Below are 19,151 nucleotides of genomic sequence, written 5' to 3' on the forward strand. Positions count from 1 at the left end.
GGCTTCTGTGTCCCCAGAGTATTTCAGTCCTCTAGAGAACAGTATCTCCCTCCCCCATGTCCCGATACACTGAGCTGGTGTCCACGTCCCTCCTGGGTCTGGAACGATCTTGTTTCTAAAGCAAGCTGCTTCTCCTGACTCTCTGCCTAAGGGATCCTGTCTTCTGACAGCTCCATTCATTTGGCATTATTTCTTTTTAATTAAGGGCAGCCCTGTGACTGGTGTTTCAGGGTCAGGTTGGAACAAACCACCTGAAAAGTGGCACCTGGGTTAGCAAGAGGCAATATATGTGCCAGGAGGGCAGAGGTGGACAGGACAGAGAAAGTCGCGTTCCTTGCATGTGTGCGTGCTCATCCTCAGCTTGTCTCCGGTGCTGATTTGGGGCTGAAGCTGGTCCTGCTCCGTGTATCTGTTGGCCTCGAATTACCTACTGTGACCCAGACTTACCAGCTTTATCTGAAAGATCTCCAGATCTGACCCACGGCATCCTGTGCTTGCTAGACTTGTCAGCCTTCTCCAGGTTGTCCAGGCTATAAGGGCACTGACCCAAATCAGCCCCCAGCAAGCAAGTCACTCCCTGCTTACACAGTGTTTCTCACCTATGTGACTGTGACGGTGGGATCCCTACGAGCCAGGGCTACGCTTCAGGCCTGTGCAATGCAATGGGGACCCCGAGAGAGAAAGATGTTGGCTCAACCCATGACCAAAGCACGAGCCATTTCAGGTGAGTGGGAGGGAAACTGTAGCCATAGGGTCAGAGCATCCCAGTTAGCTGCTAGCATCCTAAATACTGCCTGTTACGGGACTTCTTTCCCTGACAAGTGATCTGACACCTCCATGGGCCTCCCCATGGTGTGGCCCAACAAGCAGACCCTTGCTTGAAGTGAAGAGAGGTTTGTAATTAGTGGAAGACCCCTGGCGATGCACGTGGCAGCAGACGGAAAGGTCAGCACATCCCATCTGTCTCTTCCCACCCTCCCTTCCAGCTACCACCACTGCGCAGCTGCCCTGGCACCTCCTGAGCACGTTAGACCCAGAGCTCGGGTGAGTGCCTGAATTTTAGGGAGCACCAACAGAGATGCAGTGGTGGAGATGTTAACGTGAAGGAAATCACTCCATAGCAGCTGCTTGCAACCTGGCAGGGCAGGCCTTGGTGCGTCGCAGAGGACTGGCCTCATCCTGGCAGGAGACTGCAAGGAGCTGGGCCGTCTGGAACTGAATTTGCCACAATTTGGAGTAGGGCAGAATGTGAGTGAGACATTGCATTAGGCTTGATGTGCCACTGGCTTACCCGCTGCTATGTCCTTGGAGTGGTATGAGCTGTTGATTTGAAGTCACAGAATCCATTTGCCTGTAAGTGTGGACAAATACAGAAATACATAGAATTCAGATTCTTTTTATAAGCACTATCATTAAAAAATATCCTTCTACTAAGATGTCTGTGCTGGAACATTTCAGTCTTTATCAGTTTTCTCCGTTGACTTCATTTGTCCACCAACAAATTGCAGCCAGCTCTATGGCAGAGCACAGCAGCAGCACTGCGAAATTGATACAGACAAATCTACTCTAGTGGGTAGGTAAGTTTATAAAAAACGTGCTGGTCTAGATATTCCTCAGTCTTTCTGTTTTCGTTGAAACCCCTTTGTCTTTCAGAAATGTAATTTGTTTGTAAAACATTTGCATTTCAGTAAAAGCTAAGCTAAAAAACCCCAACACCTGGAAAATGTTTTGCTTTATTTGCAGGTCTTGTCTCTTCTCCCTTTTTCCTCTCTCCATTTTTTTCCATGACAAGACGAAAAGGGGAAAGAAGAAAGAGAGAGAGAGGTAAAAGAGACAAGAAAAAACCAACAGAAAAATAATCAAAAACTTGGTAACTAAAACTTTCTCATATAGGCTTTCTTAAAGTTTTGGCAAGAGATGCAAGCATGATTTTTTAGAAAAACATGCTGGAAAAGCACTCGGGGATTAATGATTTTAAATAGCAAATTTGTGAAAGCTCTTTGCTGTATTTCGGTTAGCTCCAGCGGCTCTTTCAGCTGAGATCAGACCGTCCCTGTTGCCTTTTCCACCTTAGTTTGACTATGAGGATGAGCATCTCTGTCCCCCTTACAAATGGCATGAACCTTGGTGTCATGGTGCTGCGGCCAAGACACACCGGGGTCCAGCCCCACTGCCCTCTTGGAGCTCAGCCTTGTTGGCAGGGGGAAGACGAACTACAGGCATCAAATGCAGGGCACCCCTTTTTTCCCTTCAGAGCTGTGGTCTTGCAGGCGATCCCCCTCCCTGGAGCCAGTGGCTGAAGGACTTTCCAGCTGCTGAAGACCACGGATCACGGCTGCATGATTTTCTGGAAGGGCAAGTCTCCTGGATCCTCTCCCTTGCATCCTATGTCAGGCAGAGAATTAGCTGCTTCCAGGTTAGGCAGGGGGTTGGGAAGGTGAGGGATGGTTCCTTGGTCCCAGGCCCATCTGGATTTGAGCCATCTCTGCCTTTCCTGGACTTACAAACTCTTCCCTGGAAGGATGGCCCCTGGGGCTAGCAATGGTGCCCAGCTAGCCAGGAGCTCCCCTGTCCCTGGGGAGGGGGAAGCTGGAGCTGATGGTTTGGCTGGATGCTGCCACTAGCTTCTGCCAAGGATATCTGGTCCCCTAAGCCATGCAGTCACATACGATCACTTCGTTGTGCCATACACAGGTGGGGTGAACATCATCCCTGGGTGGGGAGCCTGGGGCAGATTTTCCAGGAAAAGGTGAAGAGGAAGGGGGCTTTTAGGGGTCCCCAGGTCAGGTTGGTCACACAATGAAGCCGAGTTGCTGCCCATCTCTCCCTGCCATGAACAGGAGGAGATTTCATGCCATTGATGGTCTACCAGACATACATGGTGCCTGGATCTTATCCTGGCTCTCTGCCCAGGGACAAACTGTCCCAGCAACAGGGGGAGATGATAAGGGATGTTACCAAAGCTTTTCTTTGGCTTTTTCAGCTGGAAATTGTCACTCGTGGTCCTCTCCCTCTCCTCCTCAACCCACATCCATCTCAAAGTGACCACATCTCAACCTTCCTTCCCTTTTCACACACATTTCCCCACCCCACGTTTCCACCCGAGACAAACGGCCATAAGTCACTTGGTTTTCCTGTGAGGAAATGAAAAATCCTATAAGGATCTGAATGCCTTTCCCCTCCTCCAGAGGCATCTCGGACCAGAGGAGGGATCGGCGCGGTTCAGAGGCTGTGTTCAGAGCTAGTCCCAGGGGTCCGTGAAATGCTGCAGCTCCTTCCAGGCGGGTTACGACAGGAAGGCAAAAACGATTCAGGCCCAGCCAGGAGACGGCTGTGCGAGAGAAATGGAGGGGTCCTGCCGTCTTGGCACAGTGCCTTCTCCTCTCGGCCCCGCGGGTGGCATGGCTTTAGGAAGAGCTGTACTTGTTACTCAAGCGGGAGCTGCTCCGGTCTAGCCCGAGCTCCTGCCCGTTGGCTTTCCACTTCCCAACAGAGCCCTTCTCGTCTGTCGGCGTGATGCTCAGAGCTGGTCTCTGGCACCAGCAGCACAGGCAGGACTGCGAGGAGACAAGAGGGTGGAGAGAGAGGTTACAAGCGTGGGCTACAGGGTAAAAGAGGAGGAAATATTCCCTTACTGATGTTGGCAAGTCAACCTGCACAGTGCCAGGCTGGGAATCGCAGCCTGCACTGCTGAGCCTTGCTGTCCTGCAGATCTGCTGCGAGCAGGTTTTCCAAGATAGGGCTGGTGTGGATTGGAAATGAAGATACCAAAATCTAGGGTACCTTTTGCAGTTGTGTTTTCTTGTCCTTGGGGGACAGAAAATACAGGTAATGCTTAGGTGGGCTCAACTCTTCTTTTTGCCACAGCACCTGGGAGGTGACTCCCATCCCATCCCATCCCATCCCATCCCATCCAATCCCATCCCCTTCCTTTCTCAGGGCTCCACTGCTCCCAAAAATTATCTCTGAATAACTTGGGCTTGAAGTTTAAAGCAGCCCCAGTCCCTGGTCTAATGTTTTGTGGAGATGCTTCTGATCCAGAACAACAAGGACTTTTTTGGCTTGTGCTAGGTCCTGCACTGGCAAAAGTCTCCCCATAGCAGGGCAGAGAGCTCTAGTGTACTTAAGCTGGGAAGAGAGGCACCTAGCAGGGGGAAAATTTGGGAGGAGAGATATGATTGTTATATGAGCAAAGAGGGGAATCCTGTGGGCTGCCGGCAGCCCCAGCCTGTCGCTGATGGGGCATTTGTCTTGGAGCCAGGAGCTGCGAGGTCCAGACCTGTCTCTGCTGCTGCTTGCTGGGTGCGTTTGCCAAACCACTCTGCAGCTTTCCCTTCGTCTCACAAGCACAGAGGCCCGCTGCCGTGGAGGTGCCTCTGGCTGCACCGTGCCTGGTCCATGGGAGCTTGTGCCCCCGGGACCGGTGTCCGGGAACAGTCACCGTAGCTGGGAGCTCTGGAGGGGTCAACCCTACCTGGAAGCAGTTCTTGAATTTCCTGCTGACAAAGTAGAGAGCCACAGGGTTGATGCAGGAGTTGAGGGAGGCCATGTTGATCCCGAAGTAATCCATCACTAGGAGGAAACTGAGGCAGGAGGGGAGAGAAGAGGGTGGACGTGTTGGAAGCTCATGGAGAACTGAGGGAGGGTTTCCAAAATGCCTGCCAACTGCCTGGCCTGGGAACCTGCTTCCATGGAGGGCCAGTGACTGAGACCATAGAGGTGAGCACAAAGCAGTCCCTCCTGCAGTTGGGCAATTGCACAACACTTTTTCTTGCGAGGATCATTTCCTGAGGAAATCAAAAGCATGAGATCTGACTTCCCCTGGTGACCCTGATGCTCTCAAACTCAAGCACAGTAGCAGTGTCTGGCCTGAACTGGATTTTTGGCGTGATAGGTAAAGAGGAGAGGGGAAGACAGTCACCTGCCAAGTGGCAGAAAGTGTGCACAGCCCTGAGAGGTGCTGCAGTCCCTTTAGCCCTGCAGGGAATGTTTCTCTGCCCAGGAGACCTCTTTAACCCATAGATTTATAGATATACTTCAAAATTTAATTTCTTCTCTTCTTATGGTCTCCCACACCCTTTCTCTGTGCCTATCGGGAGAGCAATGCCATCTAGAAAGGAGCTGTTGAAACCAGTTGTTTGGAAGGCAACTCCACCAGCCTGCAATGAGCCCAGCAGAGCCTCTGCCAGTGCCCGCAGGGGCTCCCAGCATGGTCCCCTCCTGCCGATGCCCCTACCTGAGCAGTTCGCATCTGTTGGGGTCCGTCTGGTCGTAGATGGTCTTTTTGAGGATGCGGCTGAGGTGGAGCGGCAGCCAGCAGAGTGCAAAAATCACCACGAGGCAGAACACAGTCTTGGCCACCTCCCGGCGCTGCGAAGAGAAGGTGGGCAGGAGAGAAGGGATGGTCTGGCTGAGCATTGGCGAGCCGGTGGAGCAAAGCACCGTCTCCCCATGCTGAGCAAGGGCCCTTCAAGGAATTTCCGTAATCTGATGATGGCTGGACACCCCTTTTGAGTCCAAAGCACAACCCACAGGTCCCAAATCCTGCATCATGAGGAGGACTCTGAGGCCGCAGAAAGGGGTGTTGTACCAGCAGCACAATATGGATGAGACTCCTTCACACCCCTTCCCACCAGTGCTCCTGGTAACCTTGCTGGGGTGATACTCCCTGGGACATGGGGGCCTCGTCCATCCACCTTTCACACTATTTTATTGTGACAACCAGCTGGTCTGCCTCAAGGGATCATTCTGCAAACTGTGGGAGGGGAAAGTAAACCATTCTTTTCCCTGCACCCCTTGTCTGTGATATGCCACATTCAGCATTTGGTCCAGTTTGCTGTGATCTGGGCTGGCATGGCACAGCACAGCCAGAGATAAATGACCACAAGTAACTGAAAATCAGGGTGGTCCATGGCCATAAGGCTAGTGGTTTTGGTTGCCTCTGAGACTGGAGGTTGTAGAGCTGGAGACCCATCTCCCTGGTTTAATCCATGCATCTGCATCAGTGTGCCAATATCCGTTGACCACTGTGAGGCTATGTCAGCTCATACGTGTCCTTTACAGGGACAGGTACCTGTTCTCCCCTTCAACAGCACTCCCTCCTGTTTGGGAAATATCAGACTTTCTGCCTTCCTGGTTTTCTTACCCGTTTCATGTGGTCATTCAGAGCAATTCTCATGCCATTTCTCTTGCTCAACATCTCGCATGACATGAGGGTGTAGAAGATGCCAGTGCATACCAAGGGGAGGCAGAAATAGAAGCCGAAAAGCCACCAGTCCTTCACATCGCGATAGAACTGCATGCAAAAGAAAGAGCAACTGGGAACTGGGGAAGGGGGGGCAGGTAACTGGGGCATGAACTGACCCAGTCCCTGACGCTGATGCTGGCCTGCGTCAGACACGTCTGATGTGTGAAAGTGTAACAGCCCCTGTGCTAAGTGCACATGGGATTATCTTCCCCCAAGGCTGGCGCACATGTTTAACCTAAAGAAGTAAAGGCTGGTTTACATCTGGCTGCCAGTCCAGTTTAGCACTCTTGTGCAAGGAACAGTTGCAAGGAGCTTATTTGGTAGACACGGTGGGATAAGTTCTGATGCTTTGTAAGGGTCTTCATTCCCTCGCTCACCCTTAGCTGACCCTGTGATAAAGGTTACCCATGCAGACTGGTTGTGGGGATGCTCTTTGGCCTGCTGGGACAGTGTATCAGGTTCTGAAGCTTCTCAAGATGTTTCATGACCTTCTGATGTGGATGGTGAAGACATGACACAGCTTGAGGACCAGCTGCCTGTTTTCTGGCACCGCATTCAAAGCAAGTCTGCCCCATGTCACTACAATGCCAGCTATTCTGTGTTTTGCCTGATACTGCTCTCCCTGTGTTCACCCCGATGGCTAGAAGCAGACATCTACAGAAGCATCTAATCAAGGAGGGAGGATGCCCTGGTTGCCCATGTCTCCCTCTCCCTTGCACTGCAGCTGGGGTGGGACAGAGTACATACCATCATGAAGCTGGATTTCTGTTCGGAGGCGAGCATGCACACCCACAGGTGTTGTTCCCAGTAGCTGAGCTCCACCATGTCAAAGGCTATAGCTTCAGGGACTGCAAGCACAATGGCCACTGCCCAGATCAGCATCACCTCCACTGCCTTCCACATGGGGATTCCTATCCCTTGGATCCGACTCCAGGACGCCACTGCTCGGTACCTGCCCAACGTGTGGGAATGCAACAAGAGCAGATTGAGTGAGAAAAGCAACCGTCGGGAAGGGGCCAAGAAGGTGCAGATTAGAGTTGTCCCCAAAGGCCCTTTCCCTTACACCTTCCTCCTCCACCTCAAACTTTCCCCTTCAGTGGAATGGGAAAGATCAGAAACAGGGGCTCAACGGATGAATGTGATGGTAGCTATCCTTGGCCAATGTCTACTTGCCATTGGGGAGGTGCCACCCTTCCCCACCACCCCAGCAGTTGTTCCAGCACATCATGATCCTCCCCTCAACCTTTTCCAGCAGGATTTAAACCCTGTCACTGGAGCCAGATCCTGTTGGATTTCAGTTCTACGTGACAGCACCCTGTCCCCATCTCTGAATTTGGCCTGGGACCAAGGTGCCATGCAGTGTGCCTTTTGGTTACAATGAAGGGACATGCTGTAGTCAAATACGGGTCAGGCTGGGCAGTGCAGCTGTAGAAGTTGTTTCTTACCTGTCGATGCTGAGAGCACAAAGGCTGAGGACCGTGATGCCCACTGAAGCCTTCTGGATGAAGGGGACCAGCTTGCACACCTGCACACCAAAGGGCCAGTCCTTTGCCAAGAGCTGGGGAAGAACCGCAGGGTTAACAGGCTGCTTCGGGAAAGCATGTCCGGCTTCCCGTAATAGCAGCTGGTTACCCACAAGGTGTGAGAAGCCCACAAAGAACAGCTGAAAGCACTCTGAGGTTACCTCTGCTGGGATTACGCAGTGTGTGCTGTCCGGTATTTTGTGTTGTACTGGGAACCATTCATTTCCCAAAGGGCTCATTGTGAGATGAGTTGTCAACTAGATGAAGGGATCCAGACACCAGGTTCTGAATCCGCACTGTGGGTGGTTTCGGATGGATGTGAATCCTAAATGCCACAATGGGCTTTGGGTTGCTTTCAGAGGGAAAATGGGTGTCGTTCTCTGAAACAGCCAAAATGCAGCAAGGACAGCTTCTTTCAGGTGGCTTTCAAAGCCATGTAGTCTTAAGCCCTTACCATACTCTGGCCCTCTCCCACACTTAGATTCCTTATAGAACACATACACTGTGGTCCTAAGCTCAGCTGGGGCAAGCAGAGGGTATCAATGGGGACGAGATGTCCCAAAGGCAGGAGAAATCCAGGCTGCTCACTCATGAGGATGAGAGTGAGCCTGGGTTCACAACCCTTATATCCCCATGACACCTGGAGCCCATCCTAAGGTTACTCCTACTCAGAACCAACCCCCCCCATGCAAGCTCTTTAGTTTGGCCTCAGCAGCAAGACAAATTGATCCAGAAGCCCTCCTGGAAATCAGGGTCTCAGGTGAAGGCAACTGACCAACCCTACCCTTTCCTTTGCTCTGCAAACATGGGTAGTCCACCTGTCTCATCTGTTACTGTGTCATAAGGGAGACACACCACGAGGGAACTGGGCTACTCTTAGGACCAGGTTGCTCGTAGTCAGTGTGGGCTTCTCAAACAAGCAACAATTTCTCCTCCGGGAGGTGGCTGGAAGAGAGAGGGGCAGAAGGGAGAGGGGTTGCTCAGGTGGCCAAGGGAAATCCTGAACATCAGTCAGGAAAAGTCAGTGTAGATATGGCCAGAGCAGGAAGTCCCAACCCTGGAGATTTGACCCAGTTTTCCTGTTACAAGGCAGGCAACACCAACACAAGCTGTTGTCCTTAGCCTGGACAAAGTATCTCGACTTTTCTTTGTGTTGGCTGCAAGCTGTGCTAGTTGCAGCTCCAAGAGTCAGCCAAGTGTGTCTCCAAGCCAGCAGCCTGTGTTAACAGGACATGTCCTGTAGATGAGGTCTTTGGTCTAAGCCATGAACTCTACATAAAGCTCGGTGCAACCCCAGTTGTTGCCTGACCAGGACACAGAGGTAGGTATTGAGCCTGTGACTGGTTTCTCTGCCAGCTTTCCTCAGTGAGGTCATTCCTACAGCCTCCATCTGCTCCCACATGCCCCTTTCTTTATGATACATAGGACCTTCCTACAACACAGACTTGTGCGGGACAGCAGAACTGGGCAAACAGATCCTGAAGGGAAGGGCTCTCAGACCCATGTCCTCACAGTCCCGTTGTATAAGTCTTGTTCCTTTGGGAACCCAGACTGGAACCAACCCACACCCCGATATTGTGGGTGATATAAAAGTGACAGATGGACTCTGCAGCCCAGATCCTGCAAAGTGGAGAAGCATTTGGATCCCACGGAGGCAGGTCTGCCAGATATTTTGCTGTTGCTGCTACTCTGTTCTTGTTAAATGTACATTGCATGACCCAAACTCTTTCCCTGGCCAGATGGTGCATTTCCCATCAATGTGGCAAAAGCAGGATTAAAATGTAAATCTTCCCTGCCTTGGTTTTGACTGGGGACAAATATCGGAGGGGCTTTGCTGTTCCACTTTCTGAGGGGCTTGGCGATGACCGTGTATGTTGGGCTGCCTCCACAACCTCTGCCTCTGCAAGGGGTGGAGGGTAGAGGTGATCCCCGGGAGAGCTGCTGGCATTGCAGCCGCGTTCTCCAGACTGCATCTCCCCTCTCAGAAAGAACAAATCGTGCCTTATTCAAAGCAAAGGGGGACCGCTGGGTGAAAGCGGAGATGGGCCGTACTCCGCGGATGGAGGGCGGCAACCTTCCCCGGGGTCAGTGCTGCTGGCCCCAAGCTACTCTGTTTTCTTGCATGAGTGAAACCTTCTGCATGGATCCGTATTCTTGTAACAGCGGGGATCGTCCGGCTCATGGAGAACCTGTTTGTTTTGAGCTAAAACCCCTTTATAGTTTTCAATCTATTTTCACTTGAAGGGTGTCTATTCACAGTGATTTGAGACTGTCTGCCAGCCACATCTGGTCATTCTCACTATCAAATTATATGCACCTTCTTCCTACTTTGAATTTCTCTGCCTTGTCCCCCTGCCACCCAGCCTGCTTGATCCAGGACCCCTCTGGCATTCAATTTCCACTTTTCAGGCTAAAGCTTCCCTTTGACAAACAAATCTGGCTGAACTCGAAGTCTTTCACCGCATAGCATCCCTTCCAACCCTTCATAGAAACCTCTGGCTCCAGCTCACCAACACGTGTCTCAAGCAGTGGGCGAGAAGGAGCTGCAATAGCCCAGACACATCTCACAGATGTCCTAACACACCTTCTGCTCTTAACTGGGGTCTCAGGTCTACTGCCCGCATCTGCCCAGCCCTCTCTGCTGCAGTGCACCGTGCAGAGTTCAGGTTCCCCTGATTATTTGTTGTGCCTCTTCTGTCTAGTTTAGGGGGAAAGTGTCTCTGAAAGAAGCCCCTGTTTTATAATACAGCCCTCTTCCTTGTTGCTGCACGAGTCTTCACATTTAAGCTAGAATAAAAAAGATACTTGCTTGAGGCTGATTAACTGAACTGTGCTGGGAGAAGCGTCCCCAGTGCACAAGAGCAATAATTTTTTGCTCAGCTGAAATAAACATTGGGTTGTAATGTCAGGAGACTGCAAGTGATTCTTTTCTTGTGATTTCAGCTGAGATTTAAAAGATCTGGAAGGTTGTGTGCTTGTGTGTGTGTGTGTGTGCATAACATAGCTGTAACTGAGAACACCTCTGCTTTCCCAGGAATGTACTCTGAGCTTTTTGTCTGTTTATGTTTTCCTCATCCTTTCGAGAGCAGAAACACCCTTCCCCTCTCCCTTGCAAAAAAGGAGCCTGCAATAAAGAGCAGAGGATAGATATTCCCCAGGGCAAAGAGGCAGGTGGGAGCAGACGCCATCCCTGCAATTGCCAGGCTGCCGCAGCACTCGTGCCGTATGGAGCCTACCTTATATACGTTGATGGGCAGAGCAATGAGGATGTAGAGAAGGTCTCCGAGCGCCAAGCTAGCAATGAGGACATTTGGCCCATTCCGCATGCACTTGTTCTTGTAAATGATCCTCAGGAGCGTGGAGTTCCCGATGATCCCTACTATGAAGATGGTGCAGGACACGATGGTGTTGATGTACTTGAAGATATGTCTGATATCTGCAGGCTTCACGCACACGGGCAGCAAGGGTGGCTCGGAGCTGGTGCTCCTGGGGAGGCTCTCCGAGTGGTTTGACAGCTTGGCATCCTGGAACAGGCTTGGCTGGTCCAGACTGTAAACCTGCTCCTGGCTAAGCACTTCCAAGGGGACGGTGCTCTCCTGCAAAGCCCTTGGGGTCTGGCTGTGTGCCCCGGAGAAGAGGCAAGTCAGGAAAATGGCTAGGGTGGTGGGAGCTGGGATTCTCGCCATTGAAGACTGAATGGCAAAGCTGGCTGCAGAAGTCCTCATAATGCTCGTGGGATGTCCTTGCTTGGGTCTTGGTTGGATCTGCAGGTGGAGAAGGGGACAAGGGAGAGAACTTGGTTAGCAAAGGAGGAACAAGGTGAGACTGAATGAAAGGAATTGCTGGAGAAAGTCCGTCATCATAGTGATCAGAAATAATGCCAGATTACATCCCATCTGGCCAAAGCAGCTGACCCCTGTGGGTGGGAGTCTTTGCTGCTAAAATTAAACATGCCTGTTCGAGAAAACAAACTAAAAGGAAATCAAACAGTCTCTTATGCCTCTTACACAGTATTTCAGCAAATGAGGGCACCTGCCTTTTCTCAAATAGGTGTGTTGAATCAGCTATTGCACCTTCTGAACTTGGTATTGCTGCTCACATGGCAAATCTGACTTTTCTTTTATACCCACCCCACACTTCTCATTTAGTTCCTGACTGTTTGAAGTAGCAGTTTTGGGGCACCTGCCCTGTTGATGCCCGCACATCTGAGCGATTCTGCAAACCCTGTCTCGGGGTCCACAGGACAAGCAGACCTTTTCTTCCAGTTTGTGCCATGGGAAAACTGGAGCTGCACTAACATCCCACTCTTCAGCAGATTCCATGGGCTGCCATATACCATCTTTCAGCGCAAAGTGAAAAGACTCAGTGCAGTCTTGCTGGGAACCATGATGGGAAAATACTACAAGGGTTTTTCCAGAAATGCCGTATTGATGCCTGACATCTTATTCCAATTTATGTGCAAGCAGTACAGCCCCTCCTTCCCCATCCTTATCGTCATTAATTGAACCACTTCCTTTCCAAATCCACCGTGCCCATTCAACTCAATACTCAGGGATATAAATCTCCCCATACTGTTTGCAGTTTTGACTGCTGAGCACAGTAAAAGGTCTCTCAAGCTCACCAAGGCTGAAGCACTACTAATAAATAACACCAGAGTGGGTTCTGCTTTGCAAATCTGAGACAATGCTTTCAGGCAGGACTAGCTAAGCTGCTGTTCCACAACACATGCGAAAGCTGAGGATGGCTGTAGCACCATCTTGGCATGATGTGAATTTGTGAAAGGGGCTTCTGGATGATCAGGTTTGGCCACGAGTGGGATGTGAGCCCAGAGAGGGAGTGGAAGATGTCAGCGCCCTGCCAGTCTGTGCCCCAGCACCGTCTGTGCCACAGACAGGGACAGATCTTGGGTCTCCTGGTTAGAGTGGGTGAAGAACATGTTTCTCAAACTATGGAAGTTCACAGCTTTGAAGGGAGGAAAAATTGCTGTGCCTAGACTAGAAACAGGAGCCTTTTGGGGCTTCCCTGGGCTGTGCTCTGCTCCAGAGGAGCCAGTTAAGCAGGGATCGGGATGCCTGCCTGGGATTAGAGATGGGACTTCAGTCTCCACTCTGACTCCACCAGGCAGAGTTGGGATCTGAGCCCAAACCAGCTACACCCTGTGGATCCGCTCCCCAAGACCATTCAGCCAGCGCAATCCCGGGTTGTAACACAGTTCCCCCTGCCCAGGACAGGGGGGACCCCAGGACCGGCGATGCATATATGGTGGGAACATGCTGTTCCCACTCTGGAAGGCATGGCCAAGCCAACCACGAGTCCTGCCAGGTACAGCCAGAGCTTCTCTAGATACAGCTGTGCATTCCTCATGTGTCATGGGCTCAGGCCAGGCTTTGTAGAAATGCCTGTGCCTTTCTGCTTGTTTGGAAGACTCCAAGCATAATCAGCATGAAGTTGGACTCCTTCCCAACAAACCAGCCTAGCCAGACCTACCCTTTTCTCAGTTTCACCCTACTGCTCTTGCCAGAAAATCTAAATCAGGCTTAGTCCTTCCTGACCTTCTTATGTCCTTTGGGCAGGTCCTTAGTACTTTAAACTGTAAACAAGCAGTGTTAAGAGGAAGCCTAAAATTTATTCCCAGTTACATGTCAAATATAGGCAATAAAATAACCAAATCCCTTCAATCACAGTTTAGACCTCATGAACTAGAGAGTTAAGTTTTCAGTTCTGTTGAAACAACCACATTTTAAAGATGTTTCTTTTCTAGTTTGAATCCTTATAGCAGCACCTTAGATATGGTTTCGCCACAGGAAAGTTGAAGATCCCATCGCTTTTCTTTTCAGCTCATTATAAGCATACTTCTATCTGCTAAAATATTCATGCCTGGTGCTTAGCAATCTTGTGTGTTCTCTATGCCTTTTATCTGTGCAGACTCAAACAGCTTTGCAAACTTATCTTGCAGATAAGCCGCATCGGTGTGAGCCAGAACAGGCACTATGAAGTTATCTGCCTGCCTCTGGCTGAAAAAAAAGAGCAGTTTTCAATGACTTAAAGAGCCTTTAGAGAAGAGTCTCCATGTGATGGTTGGGAAACAACCCATATCTGGCCTGTAAGCACCCTGCTCTCAGAGGTCCGTGGGTATCCCATCACTGAGGGATACCTGCAGGTGTATGTGATCTGAAAACTGGGGAAACCCTCAGCCCATACTGTCCTTCCCACACGGGCAGAGCTAGTTTCCTAAGGAGGGGATGGTGTGATGCCAGCTTGTCACCTTGGATATCCAGTATAAAATATTATGGGAAGGGACTAAGCTATGCACCAGAATAGCTGGTTATTAAGGAACCTAGACAAGGAGAAGCTTTCTTCCGCAAAAGACCCTTTGGAGATGCATTGGTCAAAGCTGAGGATGCACAAAGTTGTCACCAGTCACTGTGTGGAGAGGAATGTTCCCACCTGCTTGATGGAACAATCTTGGTCCTTGGTGGCTGTGAAAGTCCTGGTACCCGCCCTGGTCTCAGCACATCGATGCCTCATGAGCTGATTGCCAAATCTGGGACCCTGTGACCAGAGGAACTTCTCCAACACCATCTTCTTCCTGATATTTACCTAAGCATCTACTCCAACTGCTGTCCTGGAGACAGATGACCAGGGTGGACTTTGCTCTGACCTGTTTGGATGTTATTCTCAGCTGTGACTCCTACTCAAGTGCTGGGCATCCAGCTATGTTGGGAAGGGGGGGAAGAAAGGAATGGAGAGAATGGATAAACAACCCGAAGGAGCCCAAACCTGACTCATTAGAGACCTGGGCGCAAATCCCTGCTCCAAATTGGCACAGGGACTTTAGCCTGCACCCTCGCTAAGGTGCTCAGCTCTCTGTCCTGCCGCAGCCTACACCGGGGCAGCTGTCTCCTGGGTGGGTGCCCCAACCAATGCCCTCCTCTCCTCCCAGCTATGCCCACAGGATTGCAGCTCATAGGAGAGGGCAGACCCAGCTCCAAATTCCTGCCTGGGATCCTTGAGGGTCTGGGCAGCTCACACGGAACAGTTTTGGATGGCATAGACAAGTGTCTGCCACTAAGGGCTGACTGGGTGCTTGGAAAAAGACGGTGGCTCTTCAAGTTAGCAGCTGACAGAGCGGTACCAGAGCATCCCTGGAAAGTTGTGTTCTGTGCCCTCTGCAGCAGCAGGCTGCTCTTATCTGCTCTCCCCAGTGCAGGACTGCAGAGCCTGGTGTGGCCGTTCAGCCCCTGGGTATTTGGCAGAAGAGCTCATGTGAGTAAGTATCACAGGACACGGCTCACTGGATCCTGCCTGTCCCCTCCACAGCGCAGCTGCAAAGCACTGAAGAAAAAAAGCACTTTTCTTCCATCTTGCCTTAAAATCCAGCAATCTGGTAAAAGGGAAGCATTGTTTTCTCCTCTTCAACAGCCCATTTACTTCTTGCCCTCCATGCTGCCTCTCACATCTCAGAGTGCTTGAAAGCATAACCCTTTCTCAATTGTGGGGGAAACTGAGGCACAGGAGCATCAAGCTTGTCCAGTGCCCAGCAGATGTGAAGCCAAAGCCGGCATCACTTGGCCCAGAATCCTCTGAGCTTTGCTCATGTTGCTGATCATCTGGGGAAGTGACTCGGTGCCCAAAGGGGCCATCCCCATCCCACCTGCCTGGCTGGGGCTCTTCTGTTAGCAAATAGCTTAGACACATGGAAGTGGAAATGCCCTTCACGCTGTGCTGAGTCCGAGTCGCAGCTGAAACCACTGGAGTCATGACAGGGATGTCAGAGAATGATTCCCAGAGAGGAGGCGAGACTGAAAACCATTGCCGTAACCCTGCACAGCCTGCTCCTGTCTGAAAGGTGTCATGCGCGGGGCCGGGGGGCTTGGGACTCCTCTTGCCTGGGAGCCCAGGAGAGCCCACCACATCCCAGGCAGCATCCTCATCTCAAGCCAGCCTCTCCCCCCGCAGCGCACGGCCTGCTGTCCTGCCTGCAGCACGGCAGGCTGCCTTCAAGAGCAGCTCCGCTTGCCCTCCCCTGCCAGATTAACCTCGCCAAACACACAACAGACCTTCTCTGCAGATTAACATCTCTTGCAGCAAAAATGCCATGGCTGGGGGGAAAGGAGGGAGAAAGGCAGGTGGTAACACCGCATCCCCAGCTGTTTCCCTGACCTGAACCCAACCTGGTCCATAAGCAGAAGGACCTTCCCCCCCCCCGAGGTGTGCTGGATTTCTTCTCGTGCACCCTCTCCCTGCCAACCTGTTAGACCTTGCTCAGGCACCGTGGTCCCTTCAACGCCTCCCCCGGAGCAGGGACCAGTGGGGGGATCTGAAAAACGTGCAAAAACTCACCCCAAAGCAAGAAATAATTTTGTTTGCAAATTAGTGCAGGGAACAGCAAAGCTTTTCATTGGAGTTAAGTTACCTTCCTCATGACCACAAACTTCGGATGCTCCTGGGATCACTTTCTTTCCCTCTCACGGCTCCTTCCCACTGTACGGGCAGCTGGGCATGTCCTGCAGGTCCCGGGAGAACTGTAGTGTTGTAGATCCTGGAGTTTGCTTTTGTTTGTGGGCTTGTGCTCAGGGGAATGGTTCTTCCCTCTCGTGACTTGCTGAGATCTCTCTGAATGGAGCAGTTGGTTATATAGAAAATTGCAGGGCTCCCCCTGAGCACAGCCCCTGCAACCAATAGGCGAAGTGCGGGACAGGGATGTAGGAGGAGGGTGAAGCAGGAGAAACGCAGGACAGCTCTGCGAAGGAGATGAAAATAATAAACAAATAAAGCTCGAGGGGGAGGGAGGGAGCTGGGGGAAGGCTGCCGACCGCAGAGCAACGTGCCTGCTCGGCATGTTGTAGTGACGGGCTCGGAGGAGCCCCGTGGCTGTGCTTTGGTGAAGGAAGCTGCAGCCCTGGCCGCCTTTGGGGAAAAGAGACATCAAAGCCTCCTCTGCACAGGGTGTATAAAACCACCTGCTCCACCTGGAGCTTTTGAGGAAATGGTCAGGAGCAAGATGAGTACTGCAAGCAAGGCAGAGGGGACCTGCGGCTTCCCTTCCAGCAGAGAGGACAGAGTATAAGAAGTCCTTACGGAGGTGCTGGGGAGGGACAAGCCTCACTTTTCCCTTTAACACAGCCTCCCCGAGCTCTGGTCTAGGTGAAGCAGGCTGGGAGCAGGTTTCAGACCATGCTCCCATCTACAAGAAGTTGCACTGGTGCCTTTTCACACGCCAGCTCTGTTTTTATTTTGCTGTGGTTTCTGAGCATCCTGAACTGCCTGAAGAGCAGCGTCCGATTGCTCAAGATGCAGGGCAGAACACTCCATGGCCGAACGGCCGGTGCTGCTGTAGGGCCATGCCAGCCTTCCCCTGCAGGCACGCATCCAGTCCAGTCTCTGGACATGGTCCTGGCTCAAAAACTTGCTCTCCACCTGCCTTTGAACAGAAGATCACGAGCAGTGCTTTCATGAGACTCCTCCTGTCTTTCTCCGATCCATATGAACCTGTAGATGATTTGTGCTGCAGCCCAGCCAGTCTCTTTCCCTGTGGACAAAGCCTCTCCCAACCTCCTTGGCTCATCTGCTTGGAGAGGAAAGTTTCTTTCCTCACCATGCTGTGAATCCGGCTCTTCTCAGGAATGGCACATTTATTTGGTATGTGGCAGGCTGTTTATTTAAAAGAAATGCCAAATCATCTTGCTCTGGGGTCCTTGATGGCTCAGGAACAAGTTGGCATGGTGCAACTGTACTAAGTCAAGGCAACTTTGCTCTGATGCACGAGTCCCTTTGCCCTTTTAGCCCCCAAACAAGGACAGAAAGAATAGGTTCAGACTCCTTCCCAAATTGAAGGCATCTCAAGCAGAACAAGATCATGTATCTCTGATACACGAGAGGGTCGTGCTGCCACCCATAAGGACCTCAACAGGCTGGAGAAATGGGCCGACAGGAACCTCATGAAGTTCAACAGAGGGAAGTGCCAAGTCCTGCCCCTGGGAAGGAACAACGTAGATCTCTTGTAGGAAGCCATCTCACAGCCTTGCTCACCCTTATTGTCAACCTCTGAACTTTTCTCACTTGTATCATGTTATTTGTATATTGTTTTGTCTTCAAGCCATGATCTTACCTAATCTCTTTTCTTACTATGTTTTTGATTACTGGTCTTCAAAATGTAATTGCCAGTTAAGTATGCCTGGCATTGAAAATGTGAGATAAAACGTTTGTTCCTTTCTACTCTATTCTTTTTTCTTACCGCTTGGTTGAAAGTTTTAAACTTTGGAGCATATGCAGTAAGTTATTTAAAAAAAAAAAAATTTTTTTTTTTATAATAACCTGGTAAGTTGAAAACCCAATAAAGTCATGCAAAGGTATGTCCTTGATTATCCCTTAGAAGGTTTTTTTGCAGCAAATCTGCTGCAATCCGCTTCTGGAGACAGAATTCTGTGCTACGTGCTCATTTTACCTGACTGACTACAGACCACTTAAACTTCTGTGACATGACAACAACAAATACAAAACTGACAAATAATTTCGATTCATCAAAACTCAGAGGCAAGTGAATGACTGTCATCACCCTCAGGCTGGGGAGACTGGGGCTGGCTGTGTACCTGCACATGGGGAGAAATATTCACATCTTTATGGGTGAACCAGTTTCCATGGAAAACAACAATTCTGTGCTTCGCTGCCAACTCTGTGTTCATGCCGGGAAGCAGCGCGTCGGGCAGTGTAACTCAGGAGAGATCCAGATCCATCCTGGGTTTGCAGACCCCCTTGCAGCCCCAGTTAATATTTTTCCTCCTGGACAGTCACGAGGCTGCTGAGTTTAGACCCCAATGTGTCTTACTCTGATCCTTGTAAGCTTCTCAGTTGAGAAGGTGACCACACAGTATCGTTATGGGACCTATTTGCTGTGTTTGGAGCACAGATATTTCTGCTGTTCACTATTGGAAATGGTAGGTTGGACTCCAGCTGTGTTCAGCCCTGTTGGTCATTGTTGGTCTTCAGTTACTGTATCTTAAAATATGTTTTCATAGATCTTTGATCATTTAGTACTCTGATGACACAGAATAGTTGATGTTCTTAGTGAGGATTTTGCAAGAAATTATGACTACTCTTTTCTTAAGAAATGGATAGATTAACACACAGTGGTATAACATCTGGACACATTTCTCCTGCTGATTTTCCTTTGTTTTTGAGATCTCTTCAGACTTTATACTCTTGCCTCCAAAATCATGGGCTTTCTCTTTTTCTGTGTGTCATGGCTATAAATTTCTCTCAGCTAAAAAAAGAGCCCCTCTGTTAAGAAGGTGTGCCCTTCTTCTCCCAGTGCTGCCCAAGCATCCTTTGTCCTGGGGGGGGTTTGTGACTTCCAAAGACCCTGGAGAAGCATCTGGTTT

At 50.6% G+C, this 19,151-nt stretch overlaps 1 protein-coding gene across 3 annotated transcripts; it reads right to left on the reverse strand.

The window, feature by feature from the left end:
* Positions 1–1,380: 1,380 nt before the first annotated feature.
* Positions 1,381–18,359, reverse strand: LOC115333912 (endothelin receptor type B-like). 3 transcript variants are annotated; one of them, XM_029997493.2, is made up of 8 exons: positions 16,187–18,355; positions 11,007–11,534; positions 7,693–7,805; positions 6,995–7,199; positions 6,146–6,295; positions 5,237–5,370; positions 4,475–4,583; positions 1,381–3,557 (listed from the first exon to the last, which is right to left on the reverse strand). In XM_029997493.2, exons 1-8 carry the CDS (start codon positions 16,193–16,195, stop codon positions 3,408–3,410), a joined length of 1,398 nt encoding a protein of 465 aa, XP_029853353.1. In that variant the 5' UTR covers positions 16,196–18,355; the 3' UTR covers positions 1,381–3,407. The 3 variants fall into 3 exon arrangements, with proteins under 3 accessions (XP_029853353.1, XP_040975082.1, XP_029853355.1); XM_041119148.1 differs by lacking the exon at positions 1,381–3,557 and having other exon boundaries at positions 3,566–4,583; positions 16,187–18,359; XM_029997495.2 differs by lacking the exon at positions 1,381–3,557 and having other exon boundaries at positions 4,474–4,787; positions 16,187–18,356.
* Between the last annotated feature and the right edge of the window lie 792 nt (positions 18,360–19,151).

This window comes from Aquila chrysaetos, chromosome 21 (assembly GCF_900496995.4).
Source record: "Aquila chrysaetos chrysaetos chromosome 21, bAquChr1.4, whole genome shotgun sequence".
NCBI classification, from domain to species: domain Eukaryota; kingdom Metazoa; phylum Chordata; class Aves; order Accipitriformes; family Accipitridae; genus Aquila; species Aquila chrysaetos.